The sequence below is a fragment of the Prunus mume genome, linkage group LG1 (genome assembly GCF_029339155.1).
Source record: "Prunus mume cultivar Tortuosa linkage group LG1, ASM2933915v1, whole genome shotgun sequence".
Taxonomy (NCBI): domain Eukaryota; kingdom Viridiplantae; phylum Streptophyta; class Magnoliopsida; order Rosales; family Rosaceae; genus Prunus; species Prunus mume.
This window is the reverse complement of record NC_142698.1, coordinates 29,719,147-29,740,538: the sequence shown is the minus strand read 5'-3', so window position 1 is coordinate 29,740,538 and position 21,392 is coordinate 29,719,147. Positions and strand designations below refer to the sequence as shown.

At 35.1% G+C, this 21,392-nt stretch overlaps 2 protein-coding genes across 2 annotated transcripts; both read left to right on the top strand.

Moving 5' to 3' along the window:
• The first annotated feature begins 6,762 nt into the window (after positions 1-6,762).
• On the top strand, positions 6,763-9,889 carry LOC103326773 (beta-amyrin 28-monooxygenase-like). Its single transcript, XM_008229015.3, has 3 exons — positions 6,763-7,955; positions 8,825-9,012; positions 9,440-9,889. The coding sequence occupies exons 1-3, from the start codon at positions 6,926-6,928 to the stop codon at positions 9,749-9,751; spliced, it is 1,530 nt and encodes a 509-aa protein (XP_008227237.2). The 5' UTR covers positions 6,763-6,925; the 3' UTR covers positions 9,752-9,889.
• Positions 9,890-17,072: 7,183 nt separating this feature from the next.
• LOC103326766 (beta-amyrin 28-monooxygenase-like) lies at positions 17,073-20,234 on the top strand. Its single transcript, XM_008229007.3, has 3 exons — positions 17,073-18,268; positions 19,141-19,328; positions 19,741-20,234. The coding sequence occupies exons 1-3, from the start codon at positions 17,236-17,238 to the stop codon at positions 20,050-20,052; spliced, it is 1,533 nt and encodes a 510-aa protein (XP_008227229.2). The 5' UTR covers positions 17,073-17,235; the 3' UTR covers positions 20,053-20,234.
• The last annotated feature ends 1,158 nt before the right edge of the window (positions 20,235-21,392 follow it).

Below are 21,392 nucleotides of genomic sequence, written 5' to 3'. Positions count from 1 at the left end.
TAAGTTAACATGAGGCCCGTTGATGGGCCAAGAAATGGAAGTCCCGGCGTTGCTTGGGAGCCTCAGAACTCAAGCTCATTTCTTAGGCCCAAATATGTGGGTGAGCATAAAGAGAGAAAAATAGCCCATTAGTTCAACCAAAGTAGCCCATTAACTCAACCAAAATAGCCCAACTCTTGATAAGGTTAGCCCATTTACTTGGTAAATCAACTTGTTTTCTTAGAAGGCCCATACAGTTACAATAAAGACCTACAAAGCCCCAACACTTGGCTGGAGAACAAAAGCCACGAAGGAAAGTCTGGAGGTCCACTACGCAGAGCTGCTGGGAGGTTCCAACACATGGGGGGGAACAAGTTTCAAGCAAAAAAATCTAAATGACCAGGGGATATTGGCGTGCAGACTGCTAGGAGGGGAATCACCCTTTGAATCAGCATGCATACCCATTTCTTTCCTTCATTAGACCTGGCTATGGAAGAAGGAAGGAAAGAAAGGAAGGAGATGGTTGGGAATAGAAGTTCTCCACTGAGGCAGCTTCGGGAAGAGCATTGAGCTCCCAAAAATCCCTGATTATGTGAGATTGGGCAGAGAAGATCTTGCCATAATAAGATAAGTCAAAAGAAGGAGGAAAAAGGAAGGAAAAAGCTTGGCCAAATAGGATAGAAACCATTAGGGTTTCTTGGAAAATGATAGCTTTCAGCGGCTATAAAAGAGACCTCTTCTACCCAACCTGCAACAACCCACATCTAGATAGCAAGTTTCATCTCTCATCTTTGAAACTCTGCAATTTCGTGCCTTATTCCTTCATCTCCTCCCATTTCTCTTCTGGCAAGCCATTCTAGAGTTTGACATAGCTTTTGTTAGGCTGCTAGAAAATTACCCAAAACACCCAATACTTCACCACTAGCCACAACCCACATCCAGAGAGCAAGCTTCCTCTTTCACCTGCAAAACCCAGCAAATTCGTGCTCTATTCATCCTTTTCCCCCATTTTCCCTCTTCTGGTAGATCTGTTCTAACACTTGATGAGCCTCTGTCAAGGTGTCGGAAAAACACTCAGGCCATCTATTTCTCTCTCTTTCCCTCATTCTCACCAAACCTTCCTGCAGACCCTTTTCTCTTACCTCAACACCCCTTTTTCCCCTAAGAACGCATAACTTTCTCTTCAGTGCTAAACTCATGTCAATTTTGCTTCCATGCCACAAGCCTCTCATGCCAAGCTAGAAAATATATCTGTAAGCTGTTGTTATTTTTGTTGGTGAAGGTAACCAAGGTGTTTCCTAAGACATCTCTTTCCTTTCGAAGCATTTTTGGGGCTTGATCTTCAAACTCAGACACATGGGATAATTTCATCCATCTGCCCTTTACGGCAGCCCAACCCATTTAAATCAGCTCAAGACTTAAAGGGGAGTGTTAAATTATAAGCCTTAAGCTGATTTAAGAGTTAGCTTAATTAGTTTCTCATTTTATTTCTTTTAAGACAAGTGTAAGCCTCCTACTGGTTGCCTAAGTGAACAGCTGAGATCACCTTGTGATGTAAGGGATCCAACTACTGTGCCTAACGGATATATTCCTCACACTAAGTGTGTGAGGTTGAAAGAGTGAGAATAGTGAATGGAATAGAACATTCTGCTGCTACATGTTTAGCACAAAAATCTTTGCTCTCAATTCTTCTTTTCTTCTTCACCAGTCTGCCCTTCCAAATATGTGAAAACACTAACACATGCTTCAGTGTTTGTCCATTGGAGGATGCAATAGTTGTTCAATACATGGTGGTAGATATCTGTAGGAACATCTTTCATGAAGAAAGCAACTTCATTTGAGAATAGAAATATACTGTCGGATACAATGCAGCTGACTGCAGCTATGCTTGATCATGCTTGGCCATTTTTTTGGCTATATTCTTGTTGAAAGAGCAATATCTCCTATTCTACGGTAAAAATGCTATTTTTGGTCCAAACAAATTCAAATTAATTCCATAGATATCCCAACTTGATAGATTCACATATAATAAAAAACAATACGGAATTTTTACTACTTAAAACTTCTGTTGTGGAGAAACTAAAGAAAGCAAAGTTATAGGTAAAAGAGGGGAGAGCCAAAGGGATGCACAATAAAGAAAGAAGATGCATAACCTATTCTATTCTCTGATGCATAATGGTGCCCACAAAAGTTCTTTTCGAGAAATTCTAATTGGATGATGATGCGACGATGGTGTCAAAGCGAGCAACTAGGTTGTGCTCTGTTAGGTGGTGGTATGTCTTGTTCAGTTGGTTGAGCCTCTTTTGGTCATCAACAAGAATAATACGCTGCATGGCTTGTAAGTGGTTAAGAGCAATTAGCACTGCACTGAGATTCAACGTGAGTAAGTAATATGTTGGTACCATGGACTTTATTTTGCTTAAGAAAATAATAAGTGAGGAAAAGTGATAAGATATGACATAAAATTATTTTAGCGTGGGGGTAAAGGTAGTGATATACCATGGCAAACCAAAGACATTTTTTTCAAGGAAATTTGGAATTTTCGGGCTACATGTTTTCACCGGTTACATTAATAGTGGCCGTTTGATCTAGGAATATGGACGATTTACATGATTGTCAAGAAAATGTAAATGCTAGATAATTACCAAAACAATCAATCTATATATATATATAAAGTAAAAGGTAGAGAACGGTGAAAAAATCAAAATACCAGAAAATACCCTTAGTTAATTCAAACATTAAGAATTAAAATTATTAATTAAATAAGGATAATATGGTAAATTCACATTTTGATATTAAAATTAAAAACAAAATCAGATAATATGTCTTACTTCTATGTAGGGCTCGTCAATGGGCGGGCACTAGCCCGGCCCAAATTTAATGAGCTTGGGCGGGTCGGGCGGCTTTAAAGAGGAGAGAGAAATATCGGGCCGGGCGGTTTTAGAAAATTCAAAGCCCAAGCCCGACTCATAAGTCGGGCTTGAGAAAGCCCATTGGGCCTGGGCTAAGCCCAACGGGCGGGCTAAAACGGGCCTACTTCATTCGAAAAAAATCATAAACTTAATCATAAGGGCATTTTAGTCTAAATTTGAGATTAAACTCACTTAATTCCAATATTTTCACATCAAACCAAATTCATAAAATACTCAATAAAGTTACACAACTTAATAAGATTTTCCACAAAAATAATAAAACAAAGTATTATTTTGAGGTTATTACATAATTAGACCATAATACGTTTTAAGAAATAATTTAAAAAAATAATAAGTATCAAAAAGATATTTTTTTTAAAGGATGGTATAAATAAATATGTAAATGTTTGGTGATGTGTTCAAGAAAAACATGATTATATTTGGTGGTAGTAGTACGATTATGTTTCGTGATATGATTATGTTTAGTGATATGATATATTGTTCATCTTATTTCTATATATATATATATATAATTGTTGTATTAATAATTGACACAAATTAATGTGCTAATCATCCAATTATAAACTAGGAATGAGTAAAGAAAAGTAAATGAAATGAAACAAATTATATATGTGATTTAAGTGATATAATCATAATCCTAAACTCTTATTTATACATAATTATATATCTATGCGGGCCTAACGGGCCGGGCTTTTGTGGGTGGGCGGGCCGGGCTTTCTTGGGCGGGGCCGGTTTCAACACCTGCCCAGTAAATCTCAAAGCCCATAACGGGCGGGCTTTTTCCAATGGGCGGCCCCATCGCCCATGAGCCCATGGGCCAAATGATGAGGCCTACTTCTATGGAACATATATAACTACCCATATTACCTTTTTTTTAATTCTAAAAATAAAATATAAAATATAAAATAAAACCAATGCCAAGGGGCTAGTATGAGATTATGCAAATAAAAAAATATAAAAAAGTTTCAAGGAGTTTTCGTGTAATTATGAAACTTATTATGCAAAAAGAAGACAAATCTAGCTATATTGTTAGACTTGACAAGTTTTAGTCTAATTTTCCACACTTTTGGCCGCTGCCAAGCTTTGTTGGAGCTTTGTTGGATGTTGACCACCTACGAATAAAGATTTTATTATATGGCACGTGTATTTCTTCTTCTTCTTTTTTATATTTTTATTTTATCTTGTATGGAAATAAGCCGCATATACGTCAAGACTCCGGACTTCAGTCAAAGAAAGGCAGTAAATGAAAGCCAGGTCAAACAAGACAGCCATAGAATTCATTTTCCTATTGGTGTGAAGTAAATTAAATATTTAAAGATACCATTAAACGAACCCAAAAATGAATTGAGTACACCATACTACCAAATTATTTATTGAATTATAAGCTTATTAAAATAACCAAAAAGGATCCCTCAAATAAGTTTATATGAGAGACAACCCTTGTGGGGCCCACTTCAGATTGTATTTCACTAATCTAAACCTTTTATTTTGTAGATACTCATTTAAAGATCATCCCTACAAAAAAATCACTTGAATCCGATATCATTTGACAACTCAATTGAGTTATTGAAATTTTAGTACTTTCTTGAAGCACCGTGTTCATTGAAATTTTAGACCTTAATCATAATAAGGTGGGTTTGGTTGTCTGATAGTGTTAAGCTCTTGAACGAGTTTGGTGTTATTTGATACAGTGTATTGGGGTGTACTAGGAGTATTTTTGGTAGTTAAATAAGGTTTACTTAGTTAATTTTATATTTTCATTAAAATATTATGGTGTACTTAAATCATATGGTGTACTCACTTAATTTTAGGGTTCGTTTAACAACACCAATATTAAACACGACACATATATACTAATATCTCATGGTGGTGATTTTATACTCCTATAAACAAATTAATCATGATTTTTATCATAATTTTATTTTTTTAGTTCACATAGTAAGTAGCACACATTTGAAAAAAAAAAAAAACAGTGAGTGGCAAATACTGAAAGTTTAGGTCATATATGTGGAAAGGATATTGTTTGCCTCTTTTCCTGGGAACTTCATACAAATCATGGTTTGACATATCTGTAAAAATAATTAATCGAAAGTACAAAGAAAAACTTATGCACACATGTCAAACTATCATTGATAAGAATGTAGAAGTTTCTACTTACGGAAGAAGGAGGGAAGTATTTTCCATGTGGTAATCTCCTTTTAAGTCAAAAATTTTAAAATAAAAGTTGGTGGACATCATATAGGGCTAAAAGTCTAGGTAATATTGTTAGTTCAAATTTTCTATAATTTAAAAAGAGAATTTATCAAAAATAGCCAAAACCTTGATCCTTAATTTCAAAAATGTCAGTTTTTGTAAAATATTTCAAATATAGCAGAAAACTCACTTAAATAGACACAAATGCCCTCAAATTAAAAACCAGTATAAACCTAAAAAATAAACCTTATTAAATAAAATTTTGGAATATTTTTAACCCACATTTGTATAGAAGAACAGAAGTTGAAATATATCATCCTATTTATTGATATTTTAATCAATTTAAATTTAGTCCCAATTCAAGCATCACCAAACATCGGTTAAGTGTTATTCAACTTAAGCCAATTCAAGCCAAGACAATTTATGAGAATAGTTCATGCCAAGACAATCTTCTGTAACAAATAAGGCTGAAGGGACCAACTTGGCAAATGACTGAAAGCCTTGTTGCAGGATCAATTGCCCAAGTCTGTTCGAATGACACCATTTTTTTGTCTTCTCTGATGGATCAATATACCGAGTGTTCCCCACACGCATAAATACTGCACCGGCTTCTCAAAGAAGCTAATAAGTTTCAAAATTGGCAGCCCATCCCACAGGTCACGTTGCCTTTTAAAAGCCACACAACCACATATTTGTACAATTTGAGTGACAAAGTCAAAAGAATTTTCCACAAAAAAGAATTGATTTGTAGGCCAAAGAAAAATCAAATCATGATATAAGTCAGTGTTCCCAACATTTTCCACTAAAAAATTATATCCTTGATGTTGAGCTTTGTTGGATTTTACTTTTTGTTGTATTGTTGTGCCTTTTTGTGGTTTCTTAATAAAATTTAGGGTTTGTCTAATATAGATTCCTACAATTTTTATTTCCTAGACATATACCCATCATTCTATAAATCTTTGTGTAAAACCCAATTTTAAACTTAAATGACCAGTAAGATATAAGAGGTCATAATATTCCTAGGTTTTTACATTGTTGCCATCAAACTTCATATTTTATTTATAATGTATTCCAAGCATTTCATTAACTGCCATAATTGTAATTAAAACTCCATATTAATACCTAAAATGCAAGTGAAATATAAAAGGGAAGTAAAAACCATGGAAGTTAGGCAAGGAAGTTTAAAGTGCAGTAATCTGCAGACAGAGAAAACTTTTATCTTGATGTGAATGGAAAAAGTCTGGCTTATGTCTCTTATGCTTCATAATTCAGATTTACTCCAACAAAAAAAAAAAACAATTGTTATTGGATGTCTACCCTATATGTAATATAATATAGTATGAAGAATAGACGAAGAAGAAACTGAATGAAGAATCAAGGAAGAACTACACTCATTGTTTGACTAGGGCAGCAATACGTCTGCAAACGTATGTACAAAGATTCCCAATCTAATAAGGTTTTCTTTCTTCGGTTTATGTGGGTTTTAAATTTGAGGGCTTTTGTGCCTATTTAAGTGAATTTTTTGCTATATTTGAAATATTTTACAAAAACTGACATTTTTTAAATTGGAGGTCAAATTTTGGCTATTTTTGATAAATTCTCATTTAAAACAGAGGTTAGTACAGTGCAAGGTGTACTATGCTAGCTATAAGTAAAAGGGTTGGGTTTAGAATTCGAAATGTAGCTCTCTCACTCCTTACAAAATCAAAATCACGATTTCCTTGGAGATTGAAACTTGCTTAATTAAAGCTAATTGCTTTCTAATGTCCATCCTTCCATTATAAATAAGGATCCAAATATAATTAAGTAGATCAAGCATAATGGAGGAGCTGCTCATGATCCAAATTAGTTCTGTGCTTGTGTGTGTATCTCTCTACTACTACATTTTTAAGATTCGTGTCAACGGCACGAAAAATGAACGACTTGATCAGCATAAACTCCCGCCGGGAAGCACAGGCTGGCCAATCATAGGTGAAACCCTCGAGTATCTAAGGACTGGAAAAAAGGGTGTCCCAGAAAAGTTCATAGCAGACAGGAGGAACAAGTACAAGAACTCTTCCTCCTCCTCTGCGAATTGCAAGGTCTTCAAGACATCGTTGCTGTTCGAAGACATGGCCGTGCTCTGCACTGCCGCCGGAAACAAGTTCCTGTTTTCAAACGAGAAGAAGCTGATCAAGTCGTGGTGGCCGCCTCACTTGGACAAGCTCATATTTGCCGACTCTGCTCCTGACGAGAAAGCGAAAGCATTCATCACCGAAGAGTCCACCCGATTTCGCAATACTATGGCTCCATATCTCAAGCCTGCGGGTCTCCAAAAGTATGTTGGAACCATGGACACTTTCACCAAAAAACATCTGGATATGTACTGGGAAGATGGAAAAGATGATGATCAAGTGATCAAGGCTCACCCGCTTGCAAAGAGGTATGCGGTCACAATGGCATGCAGGCTTATGTTAGACACAGAGGATCAACAAGTATTTAACAAACTAGAAAACCTAACGAAGGATTTGTCTTCAGGGTTCACTTCATTGCCAATCGATCTGCCCGGCACGCAGTTTAACCGTGCGATTCGAGGGTCCAGGCAACTCAGGGAAGAAATTAAGAATATTGTCACTCAAAGGAGGATACATCTTTCCACTCGTAAGGTGGACGAAGATGTTGATGGTTTAGATATTTTGTCCAGCTTGATCATGGACACAAGTAGCGACGGGCAAGGGCTGAGCGACTCGGAGATTGCCAGCAAGTTGTACGGCGTTATAGTTAGTGGCTATGACACTTTCAGCAGCACGTTGGCTGCCATTGTCATGTGTCTAGCAGAGCTTCCTCATGTCTATGATGCCGTCCTTAAAGGTAACCTATAAAATCATTCATTCTTATGGATTTCAATTAACTGCTAATTGATGAAGATCAAGATCTAATTAAGTCGTGCTCAAAGATTAGTCATAGTCATGTATTGATCCCTCAATGATGATCATGATCTAAGTCATACTTATATTTACGACCATGAATTGTGTAAGTGTTAACTTGAGTTGTAAATGTTAGATGAGTTATTTCTCTAATTAAGTTTGAAGTCACAAACACATAAAATGTAGCATGTGGTTAATTTGACCAGCAGCTGCATTTTTAAAATATTAATTAATTGAGGTTTATGGTATATTTATCCCTAGTTCCCTACTTAATTGTCTATAATGATAAGGTTATAGTTGTTGGTTGATATAATTGTAAATAAAGAATTTAGTTTCGAGTTGCTGGTTGATATAATTGTTGGTTTTTTTCTTTGAGAAATTTTGAGACTGTATTTATAATTCAGTCGAAAAAGCCACTAGTCACAAAATGTCAATACAAAACTAATCACAAAGGGGAATCACAATAATTGTTTATTGGTATAATTATTGGTTAGGTAGTCAACTATAAATTTGTTTTAGTTATCTTATGATATTTTAATGTGGTCGATCAAATTAGACTAACCCTATTTTATTTGATCGATCCTTTTCTTTTGAGAGAATCTTTTGACTATCGAGATTTGGTAGCTGTCTTAGGGCCAATTCCAAGATTAATAAATATTTATAGAAATAAACACATTATTGCAAGTATTTCAACTAATATAATAGTTTACGTACTTGAATGAAGATATTGTGAATCAAATCCTTGATTAATTATGTGTTTTGTGACTAAAAAATTTGGGATTAATTTGTGGGTGGATAATGAAACTGAAACAGAGCAAAGGCAGATTGCAGAGTCAAAAGCAGCAGGAGAGCTGTTGAACTGGGCGGATATACAAAAGATGAAATATTCATGGAGCGTGGCATGTGAAGTTATGCGATTGTTGCCACCAAATTCCGGGACTTTTAGGGAAGCCACTTCCGACTTCGTCTATGAAGGGTATCTGATTCCAAAAGGAATGAAGGTAACATAAAATATAATTTTATTTCATTTATAATTTAAGGAATCTTTATTTACAATCCAAAAAAAAGTCATAATTTCACTCATTAAAGAGCAAGACATTATGTTTTTATAAAAGGGAAGTACAATATTATTGTTTTTTAGTGACAATAAGAACTCAAAAAGTAATAATATTGTATAACTGGAGTATTGCCACGTATAACTCGTTCACTTGTTATATAAGTGTGGATCCTCAACATGCGGGAACTCTTAACATTGTGGTCCACCCATACTATAAAATTAAGAAGCATGGATTAGCAACATATTGACCGTATACTAGGGGACAGATATTGGACTGAATGGTTGGCTTAATTTAAATTATCTTTTCTTGTGAGACTTTAATTTTGAATTAATTTGTATATGTATGTATACATGGATATGGATGGATGCAGCTGAAGTGGAGCGTGCATTCGACACATAAAAACCCAGAGTACTTCCCAGATCCAGAAAAGTTTGATCCGTCGAGGTTTGACGGACAAGGACCACCTCCTTACTCATTTGTTCCGTTTGGAGGAGGACCTCGGATGTGTCCAGGCAAAGAATATTCTCGACTCAAAATGTTGGTGTTCATGCACAACGTTGTCACCAGATACAGATGGGAGAAGGTTTTTCCTGACGAGAAATTTGTGTGGAACCCAGCGCTTGTTTCTACCAAAGGACTTCCAATTCGGGTTTTCCCTCACAATAAATCAGAGTCCAACTAACAGCTAGCGAATTCATGGATGGATGAACCTATGAATATTATATATGTATTGATCGATGCGAATATTGTATTTGGTTTTGCTATTATGTGTGTGCACATCTCTGTTTAATAAGTAATCTTGTTTTTTTTTTTTTCTTTTGGTTTGAATACTAGTAATCTTGTTTTTTCTTGTTAGATTACGTCAAACTAAGCCAACATATTTCTCCCAATCGTGATGTCTTCGAGTTGATACAAATCATAAAAATAGACTTATCTTTTTAGTCTTAAAATGAAACTCATCAGTTATATACACCCAATAAAACAAAATTTTAATCAATCCAAAACAAGCAAAATCCTAGGCCTGTGAAAATGGTCCCGCAAAACTCGATCCCTGCTGTACATGAGATTTTTCCTTAGCTATAGGAGTTCACCGTCCTAGACCTATGTCCTCAATTTGAGCAAGAGGACCTGTTTGATCGTCGTCTTCGTTGCTAGGTCCTCGCTCTTGCGCCACAATCTGTGAGCACCACTCTGGCTTAAGATTAAGATCAAACCCAACTCCTATATCCTTCTGCATAATCAGATACAAATTCAGTAAGATGTACAGTCAAATCATGAGATTAATTAAGTAATTAATGCAAATACAATCAACACGATACCTCTTCAATACCCAGGCTGCATAAGACTTCCGTCTGGGATCGATACTGTTCTCCTTCTGGCTTATATAATAGGGGTTCTTAGATCTAGGTCCAAAACGATTAATCAATTGAAGTAAAGGCCCACATATTATACTAATCAATTAGGCAAGCATCCACATTAAATTATGTACCTAACATACGGGTAAATAGTGTTCTTATTAGCAATGAAAAAAACTTAGTGATAAATCGTGTTACCTATAAGTCATGAACTTAAATTAGAATACTATCTATAAGTTAGGAACATAAATTAGAAGACTACCTATAAGTCAGATACAAAAATAGACAAATAAAATTGTATGTTACCTATAAAAAATGTACATAAAATACTATTATTTATTGTCTAAAATATGAAAAAAATATATATATATATATATATATATATGCAATAGGCAATATGACAATATACCTACACCATAGGATAATTTATCTACAAGAGTATATACTAGACCCCGACCATAGGTTGAACAAAAATAAAAATAATTGCATATAAATTCTCATCTTACTCATTTTAGATAATAGGGATATAATAGGAACAAAAAAATTTAAATACAAAAGTTTGAATCAACATGTCAAACTAGTCAATGGATTTGTATCAATAAATAATAATTCGAGGAATAAACCCAATTATTAGTTGGATTTTTGGACTTCTATCAACTTTTCATATATAATACTGCACACAGATATTAGGTATGACAGAGTCTTAGTTTTGGCTATTGTATGAAAGAATTAAATTCACTGACATGAAATATATGAATCAATATGTGACAAATATAACATTATTAAAAAAAACTTGTTTGACCTTGTCTTTGCGACCAGCAGTAGTAGCCTTCCGGCGGGTTCTAGTTTGTATCTGCCAGTCTGCACGACAATGTGTGTATACGACTAGGTTTGGGTCTTCCCGGGCCACGCCTCGGTTTGGGCTGATCTTGATAATCAGTACTAGTAGTCACAAGCACTAGCTGATTCTGCTCTTGGGGTGGGTTGGCTCCTACAGGCAATAATATTTGGTTCTTAAGGTGAACTACAATTGGGTCTTGTTGCACCACCACAACAACATAATTTTTAAGAGAAAAATAATGTTGAATGTGCGAAAACATCATAATCGGAAACACCATCATGGTTGTTCTGGTTCATTACTTTGATTTCCTCAAGAAAACTTAGGAAAACTCAGAAAATATTGACAGAATAACAATGTCGAGTAGACCATTCAGTGAGGGTAGTAGTGCTATAACTACATACCAAAGAAAATGAAAATACTTGTAGGATGACTAACAAATGTCTAGAGGAGGGTGAATAGGCTAATTTAAGATTATAATCAAATAAATAAAAATAAACTTCGGTAGCAAGATTGATATGGCTTATCAATCATGGAACGTGCTAAACATAAAATAAAGAAACACGCAGGGAATTATTTTACGTAGTAAAACTCCACCTCTGGGGAAAATCCACGGGACTCCTCAATCAAATACAAATCCACTAGAGAACGATTATTACAAGAAGTACTCACACACTTATCCTAGACACATTCTAGGTAATGTTTACCGACTTCTTCGTAACTCAACTTCTGTGACAGGATGATTTTCAACACTTCTTATGTTGAATGCAATACTGGCCACGATTGCTTCAAGCTCGCCGGAGGAAAACTGCCACCACGGTCTTGGTGCCCTCAATCGTATAAGTCACTGACATGCATATGAATGCAATATGAATGAAGAAAGGATTTGATAAATCACCAAGTAAATAAGGAACACTTGATGACTTATCTAAGAAAAATAAGCACGGCAACTTTCTCGACAACAGATTCGGTATATTCAAAAATTTATGCCTTGAAAAGCTTCCAGTGAAAAGGAACAACAATCCTTTTTATTCAAAGCCAGTTTCTCAACTTGGAGAGAAACACCACGTCACAACACTTCCAATGCAACTATAAGACCCATTCAACTAAGACTTCTAAACCTAATGCAATATGAACTCACATTAAACCTATTCAACTATGACTATTAGTTGTGATTCAATATGGGCACAAGATGAAAAACGGCCAAAAACAAGGAGACCACTAATACTATTCAATTCGTCAGCTTATGCAAGGATTGTTATTCAAGATAACAGTCTTTATCAAGAAGACCAATTAGGTATTAATAAAATGTACTTTTCAAGTCAATGAAGAAAAATAATATTTTAATTTAAATTAAAATAGAGTCCAACTAGGAAAGTAATCTCAAGAGATAAAATCTAATCCTATTAAAAATAAGATTAACATAAAAATACTTGAGTGGAAAAAAAAAAAAGCACCAACTCAGAATCCTATAATGAATGCATGTTTATGTCATAATTTACCTAAAGTCAAGTTTCTCATATCGGTCAAGTCATGCCTTGGATGTATGGAGTTAAATGAGTTGTGCCAAAACGTCCAGTAACAATTCTTCACACACTAATTTTCAACCTATGCTAGAGTCTAGGAAATGACAACACTATTTTCATACTAACAGAAAACAATTCCATTTAAATGTCATTTGCAGTTGGTATCTTTGGCTCTATGTGGTTATCTTCTTATTGCTGAATGTTTGGGGTAAGCTTTTAGGTTTTGGTTTAAATTTTGGGTTCGTAATGACTACACAGTTATTGTTCTTTCTTAGTAAAAATTTGGGTTACCTTGTCATCTACCATGTTTGGAATGCAAATGACTACATTGCTAAGGAAATTGTACAACTCATTTGCTTTCCATAAGATGCTTAATCTTTGGGCCTGAAAGTGAGATTGATGTTTTATTGACAAGAATCAGAAGTTATTGGATTTGGAGTCTGCACAATACCCACCATGAAGATCATTCTCAACACTTCCAATGTTTGTATTCAGGTCGGCATGCCTATTTCTGGATCTCATTCATTCCCCTCATCGTAAGTTTTCAAAATCTATAGTTCTAACTTCTAATAATGTAAAAGATTTTGTATTTATCACAGTTTTGGATATTATAACATGAATTGCATGTATGACTATCACATTCGATGTGATACGAGCATGCTCTAAATTTAATAAGTATAGATGATGTTTGTATGGCGAGAAATGGCTAGTGGAGCATGAATTACGGATTTGCAGAATGAATTTATCTTTCATTTATTTGCCCTCAAGAATCTCATAATTACAAAAGGGAACCTTATAGCAGTCCGTCAAGCTTCTGTTGCTAATATCTTTCCTTCTGTAAGGTTCCCTTGCTAATTGATGGCCCTTGCTAATAGTTCAAGCCAAGTAGATCCTAGTCAGGCTTCTGTTGCAGTTCAATTAGCTTAAGTATGATATAATGAGTCTGCAGGAGAAATTGCACCTGAATTGCCACTGAGGGATGAATACGAAAGTTTTCATTTTGAGGTACCTTTCGAAACCTCACCCTGGTTCTCAAACCCATAGTGATAGATAGATAGTAGTAAAACTTCAATTAAATAAAGTTCCATGTAGCAATGTACACTTCCTATAGCGGCAAATGATAAGAAACTTTAATCTACTTTTTCTTGTAATTAAGTTGATTTTCATTGATATCCTGCACTTTGTCTACTATTAATAACTATAACCATAGAAGAGAGACATTTTTACTAGGGAAGATAGGTACGTTTTTCTCCTCCCTAACTCACTGGCCTAGTTTAATGTCAAACTGCTAGGCATGGAGTGTAGAGAATAAGTAGTTTCTCACAAAATGTGATCACTTTCTTGTTTGAGTGCTGAGATTATGGTGATTTGGGTGTTCCCTGACTAGAGGTGTCAAATGGGCCATGCTAGGCTGACCCGTTCCATTTAAACTAGTGTTTTTAACTCTTTCGTGCCGGGCCGGGCAAGCCCATTTAATTTATTGGGCCGTGTCGTGCCATTTAGTAAAATCATTGATTTTGGCCCGACCCAAAGCCTATGATCATATTGAAACGGGCCGAGCCGGGCTCGTACCGTGCTTGTGGGAGTAAAGGTAGTGATATACCATGGCAAACCAAACACATACATTTTATACAATGAAATCTTGAATTTTTGGGCTACATATTTTCACTGGTTACATTAATAGTGGCCGTTGGATCTAGGAATATGGACGGTTTACATGTGAAGAAAATGTAAATGCTAGATAATTACCAAAACAATCAATATGAGATTATGCAAATATAAAAAATATAAAAAAAATTCAAGGAGTTTTCGTGTAATTATGAAACTTATTATGCAAAAAGAAGACAAGTCTAGCTATGTTGTTAGACTTGTCTGTATGAACCCAAGTTTTAGTCTAATTTTCCACATTTATGGCCGCTGCCAAGCTTTGTTGGAGCTTTGTTGGACGTTGACCGACTACGAATAAAGATTTTATTATACGGCACGTGTATTTCTTCTTCTTATTTTGTATTTTGTATTTTATCTTGTATGGAAATAAGCTGCATATATGTCAAGACTCCATACTTCCGTCAAAGAAAGACAGTAAATGAAAGCCAGGTCAAACAAGACGGCCATAGAATACATTTTCCTTTTGGTGTGAAGTAAATTAAATATTTAAACAAACCCTAATAGCGTTCAGCGCTTGAATGAGTTTGGTGTTATTTGATACTGTGTATTGTGGTGTATTAGGGGTATTTTGGTAATTAAATAAGGTTTACTTAGTTAATTTTATATTTTCATTAAAATATTAGAGCGCACTTAAATCATATTGTATACTCAGTTAATTATAAGGTTCGTTTAACAACACCAATATTTAGACACAACGCATATATACTAATATCTCATGGTGGTGATTTTATACTCCTATAAACAAATTAATCATGATTTTTATCATAATTTTATTTTTTTAGTTCACATAGAAAGTAGCACACATTTGAACCAAAAAAAAAAAAAAAACAGTGAGTAGCAAATAGGTCATATATATGGAAAGGATATTGTTTACCTCTTTTCTTGGAAACTTCCTACAAATCACAGTTTGACATATTGTAAAAATAATAAATCAAAAATGCAAAAACAAAAACTGGCATTGACAAGAACGTAGGAGTTCCTACTTATAACCGAAGGAAGGAAATATTTTCCATGTGGTAATCTCCTTTAAAGTCAAAATTTTTAAAATAAAGGTTGGTGGACATCACATAGGGCTAAAAGTCTAGGTAATATTGCTAGTTCAAATCTTCTATAATTTAAAACAGAGGTTAGTACAGTGCAAAGTGTATTATGCTAGCTATAAGTAAAAGGGTTGGGTTGAAATTCGAAATGTAGCTCTCTCATTCCTTACAAAATCAAAATCACGATTTCCTTGGAGCTTGAAACTTTCTTAACTAGAGCTAATTGCTTTCTAATGTCCATCCTTCCATTATAAATAAGGATCCAAATATAATTAAGTAGATCAAGCATAATGGAGGAGCTGCTCATGATCCTAATTAGCTCTGTGCTTGTGTGTGTACCTCTCTACTACTACATTTTTAAGCTTCGTGTCAACGGCACAAAAAATGAACGACTTGATCAGTATAAACTCCCACCAGGAAGCACAGGCTGTCCGAATGACACCATTATTTTGTCTTCTCTGACGGATCAATCCGCCGAGTGTTCCCCACACGCATAAATGCTGCGCCGGCTTTTCAAAGAAGCTAATAAGTTTCAAAATTGGCCGCCCATCCCACAAGTCACGTTGCCTTTTAAAAGCCACACAACCACATATTTGTACAATTTGAGTGACAAAGTCAAAAGAATTTTCCACAGAAAAGAATTGATTTGTAGGCCAAAGAAAAATCAAATCATGATATAAGTCACTGTTCCCAACATTTTCCACTAAAAAATTATATCCTTGATGTTGAGCTTCGTTGGATTTTACTTTTTGTTGTATTGTTGTGCCTTTTTGTGGTTTCTTAATAAAATTTAGGGTTTATCCAATATATATCTCTACAATTTTTATTTCCTAGACATATACCCATCATTCTATAAATCTATGTATAAAACCCAATTTTAAACTTAAACGACCAGTAAGATATAAGATGTCATAATATTCCTATGTTTTTACATCGTTGCCATCAAACTTCATATTTTATTTATAATGTATTCCAAGCATTTCATTAACTACCATAATTGTAATTAAAACTCCATATTAATACCTAAAATGCAAGTTAAATATAAAAGGGAAGTAAAAACCATAGAAGTTAGGCAAGGAAGTTTAAAGTGTAGTAATCTGCAGACAGAGAAAACTTTTATCTTGATGTGAATGGAAAAAGTTTGGCTTATGTCTCTTATCCTTCATAATTCAGATTCACTGTATACAATTTTCTGTTTAATCCACCAAAAAAAAAAAATTGTTGTTGGATGTCTACCCTATATGTAATATAATATAGTATGAAGAATAGATGAAGAAGAAACTGAATGAAGAATCAAGGAAGAACTACACTCACTATTTGACTACGGCAGCAATACGTTTGCAAACGTATGTACAAAGATTCCCAATCTAATAAGGTTTTCTTTCTTTGGTTTATGTGGGTTTTAAATTTGAGGGCTTTTGTGCCTATTTAGGTGAATTTTTTGCTATATTTGAAATATTTTACAAAAACTGACATTTTTTAAATTGGGGGTCAAATTTTGGCTATTTTTGATAAATTCTCATTTAAAACAGAGGTTAGTAGAGTGCAAGGTGTACTATGCTAGCTATAAGTAAAAGGGTTGGGTTTAGAATTCGAAATGTAGCTCTCTCACTCCTTACAAAATCAAAATCACGATTTCCTTGGAGATTGAAACTTGCTTAATTAAAGCTAATTGCTTTCTAATGTCCATCCTTCCATTATAAATAAGGATCCAAATATAATTAAGTAGATCAAGCATAATGGAGGAGCTGCTCATGATCCAAATTAGTTCTGTGCTTGTGTGTGTATCTCTCTACTACTACATTTTTAAGATTCGTGTCAACGGCACGAAAAATGAACGACTTGATCAGCATAAACTCCCGCCGGGAAGCACAGGCTGGCCAATCATAGGTGAAACCCTCGAGTATCTAAGGACAGGAAAAAAGGGTGTCCCAGAAAAGTTCATAGCAGACAGGAGGAACAAGTACAAGAACTCTTCCTCCTCCTCCTCTGCGAATTGCAAGGTCTTCAAGACATCGTTGCTGTTTGAAGACATGGCAGTTCTCTGTACTGCCGCCGGAAACAAGTTCCTGTTTTCGAACGAGAAGAAGCTGGTCAAGTCGTGGTGGCCGCCTCACTTGGACAAGCTCATATTTGCCGACTCTGCTCCTGACGAGAAAGCGAAAGCATTCATCACCGAAGAGTCCACCCGATTTCGCAATACTATGGCTCCATATCTCAAGCCTGCGGGTCTCCAAAAGTATGTTGGGACCATGGACACTTTCACCAAACAACATCTGGATATGTACTGGGAAGATGGAAAAGATGATGATCAAGTGATCAAGGCTCACCCGCTTGCAAAGAAGTACGCTTTCACAATGGCATGCAGGCTCATGTTAGACACAGAGGATCAACAAGTATTTAACAAACTAGAAAACCTAATGAAGGATTTGTCTTCAGGGTTCACTTCATTGCCAATCGATCTGCCCGGCACGCAGTTTAACCGCGCGATTCAAGGGTCCAGGCAACTCAGGGAAGAAATTAAGAATATTGTCACTCAAAGGAGGATACATCTTTCCACTCGTAAGGTGGACGAAGATGTTGATGGTTTAGATATTTTGTCCAGCTTGATCATGGACACAAGTAGCAACGGGCAAGGGCTGAGCGACTCGGAGATTGCCAGCAAGTTGTACGGCGTTATAGTTAGTGGCTATGACAATTTCAGCAGCACGTTGGCTACCATTGTCATGTATCTAGCAGAGCTTCCTCATGTCTATGATGCCGTCCTTAAAGGTAACCTATAAAATCATTCATTCTTGTGGATTTTAATTAACTGCTATAACTGATGAAGATCAAGATCTAATTAGTCGTGCTCATAGATTAGTCATAGTCATGTATTGATCCCTCAATGATGATCATGATCTAAGTCATACTTATATTTACGACCATGAATTGTGTAAGTGTTAACTTGAGTTGTAAATGTTAGATGAGTTATTTCTCTATTTAAATTTGAAGTCACAAACACATAAAGTATTGCATGTGGTTAACATGGCCACTTGACCAGCTGGTGCATTTTTAAAATATTAATTAATTGAGGTTTATGGTATATTTATCCCCCGTTCCCTACTTTATTGTCTATAATGATAAGGTTATAGTTGTTGGTTGATATAATTGTAAATAAAGAATTTAGTTTCGAGTTGTTGGTTGATATAATTGTTGGTTTTTTTTTTTTTTTGTGAAATTCTGAGACTGCATTCATAATTTAGCCGAAAAAGCCACTAACCACAAAATGCCAATACAAAACTAATCACAAAGGGCAATCACAATAATTGTTTTTTGGTATAATTATTGGTTAGGTAGTCAACTATAAATTTGTTTTAGTTATCATATGATATGTGATGGATCATATTAGACTAACCTTATTTTATTTGATCGATCCTTTTCTTTTGAGAGAATCTTTTGACCATCGAGATTTGGTAGCTGTCTTAAGGCCAATTCCAAGATTAATAAATATTTATATAAATGAACACATTATTGCAAGTATTTCAACTAATATAATAGTTTACGTACTTGAAGATATTGTCAATCAAATCCTTGATTAATTATGTGTTTTGTAACTAACAAATTAAGGATTAATTTGTGGGTGGATAATGAAACTGAAACAGAGCAAAGGCAGATTGCAGAGTCAAAAGCAGCAGGAGAGCTGTTGAACTGGGCGGATATACAAAAGATGAAATATTCATGGAGCGTGGCATGTGAAGTTATGCGATTGTTGCCACCAAATTCCGGGACTTTTCGGGAAGCCATTTCCGACTTCGTCTATGAAGGGTATCTGATTCCAAAAGGAATGAAGGTAACATAAAATATAATTTCATTTCATTTATAATTTAAGGAATCTTTATTTAAACTCCAAAAAAAAGTCATAATTCACTCATTAAAGAGCAATACATTATGTTTTTATAAAAGAGAAGTAGAATATAATTGTTTTTTAACGACAATAAGAACTCACAGAGTAATAATATTATGTTATTGCCACATACAACACGTGGATATTTGTTGATACTATATGCTCAACAAGCGGGAACTCTTAACATCGTCGTCCGCCCATACTATAAAATTAAGATGGACGGATTAGCAACATATGGACCGTATACTAGGGGACAGATATTGGACTGAATGACTGGCTTAATATAAATTATCTTTTCTTGTGACATTAATTTTGAATTAATTTGTCTATGTATGTATACATGGATGGATGGATGCAGCTGAACTGGAACGTGCATTCGACACATAAAAACCCAGAGTACTTCCCAGATCCAGAAAAGTTTGATCCGTCGAGGTTTGAGGGACAAGGACCCCCTCCTTACTCATTTGTTCCTTTTGGAGGCGGACCTCGGATGTGTCCAGGCAAAGAATATTCTCGACTCAAAATGTTGGTGTTCATGCACAACGTTGTCAACAGATACAGATGGGAGAAGGTTTTTCCTGACGAGAAATTCGTGTGGGACCCAGCGCTTGTTCCTACCAAAGGACTTCCAATTCGAGTTTTTCCTCACAATAAATCACGGTCCAACTAACAGCGAATTCATGGATGGATGAACTGATGAATATTATATATGTATTGATCGATGCGATTGTATTTGGTTTTGCTATTATGCGTGTGCACATCTCTGTTTAATAAGTACATGTATTGTTGTCGAAAGCTTGTGTGATTTCAAAATAAAAAGGTAAAGACTATGTTTTTAATCTCAAAATGAAACTCATGTTATAAAACTAGAGGGAGAAAATATAGAGAGAAGTGATATGCTAAAGATAAAGTTTCACCATGTTTATTCTTCTCTTAATCTTTTGGTAGAACCACCTATTTATAGGCTTATAAGATAGAAGATTGAATACCATCATTTACAATATACCTATAGGTTACAAGCACTAATTACAAATACTTAGTGCATATGTTACATAAAATTCAACGGTGGAATACTAAGAGGTACGGTGGTCATCCACCAACTCAAGCATTTAAAACACTCCCCCTTGGATGTCCACCATACAATAACATAGTTCCCTCATTAAAAACCTTGCTTGGAAAACCCAGTGGGAGAAAACCGAAGTGAAGGGAAAAAGAGTGAAACTTTCTTCTGGATCATTGATATGGTGTTGGATGTGCTTATGTTGCCTCGTTAAAACCTTGCTAGGAAAAATCCAGTGGGACAAAAACCTAGTCGAAGGGAAAAAGAGTACAACGCGAATATGTCTTGTATGTAGTAGAATTGGGATGCTCCCCTTGATTTATATCTCCCCTTGATTTTCATTAACTTATGGAATTTAGGCTTCAGAAAAAGCTTTGGTAAAAATGTTCGCCAAATTATCTTGTAAACGAATTTGTTTAACTCCAATCTCTTGGCTTTTTTCTGAAACTATGTCACCCTTGATGAACCCTTCTCTAATTTGAGTAATACAAGCAACATTGTCTTCATATATGTTCGTCTATCACACTATTCGACCTGCTTTTCACTTTTCAAATGATTGAACTCTTTAGGAGCATCAACAACTAATTTAATAGTTAGAATATGTTACAACAATATCAAATTTGAATTCAAAATACTCAAACTCTTAGTGTTAACTCTTAATTAAGAATATTATGGTACTTTATATCCTTCAAGGGGTCGCTTCATCTAATATATCTCAAATATTTCATGAGCTTTGAGGATCTTCATGTATCATACAGTCTTAATAAATATGCATTTAACACATGCTATAAGTTTCGGGTTAAAATAACAACTATACTTATAGAAATGCGGATGCATCTATGATGAGATGGGAGAATAAAACCATGTCTCTACCAGGAAACCTTATGTAACATTAGTGATCTTATTTCACTTCCCAAGCACCAATTTGTAACCTTCATACTTAACATTTG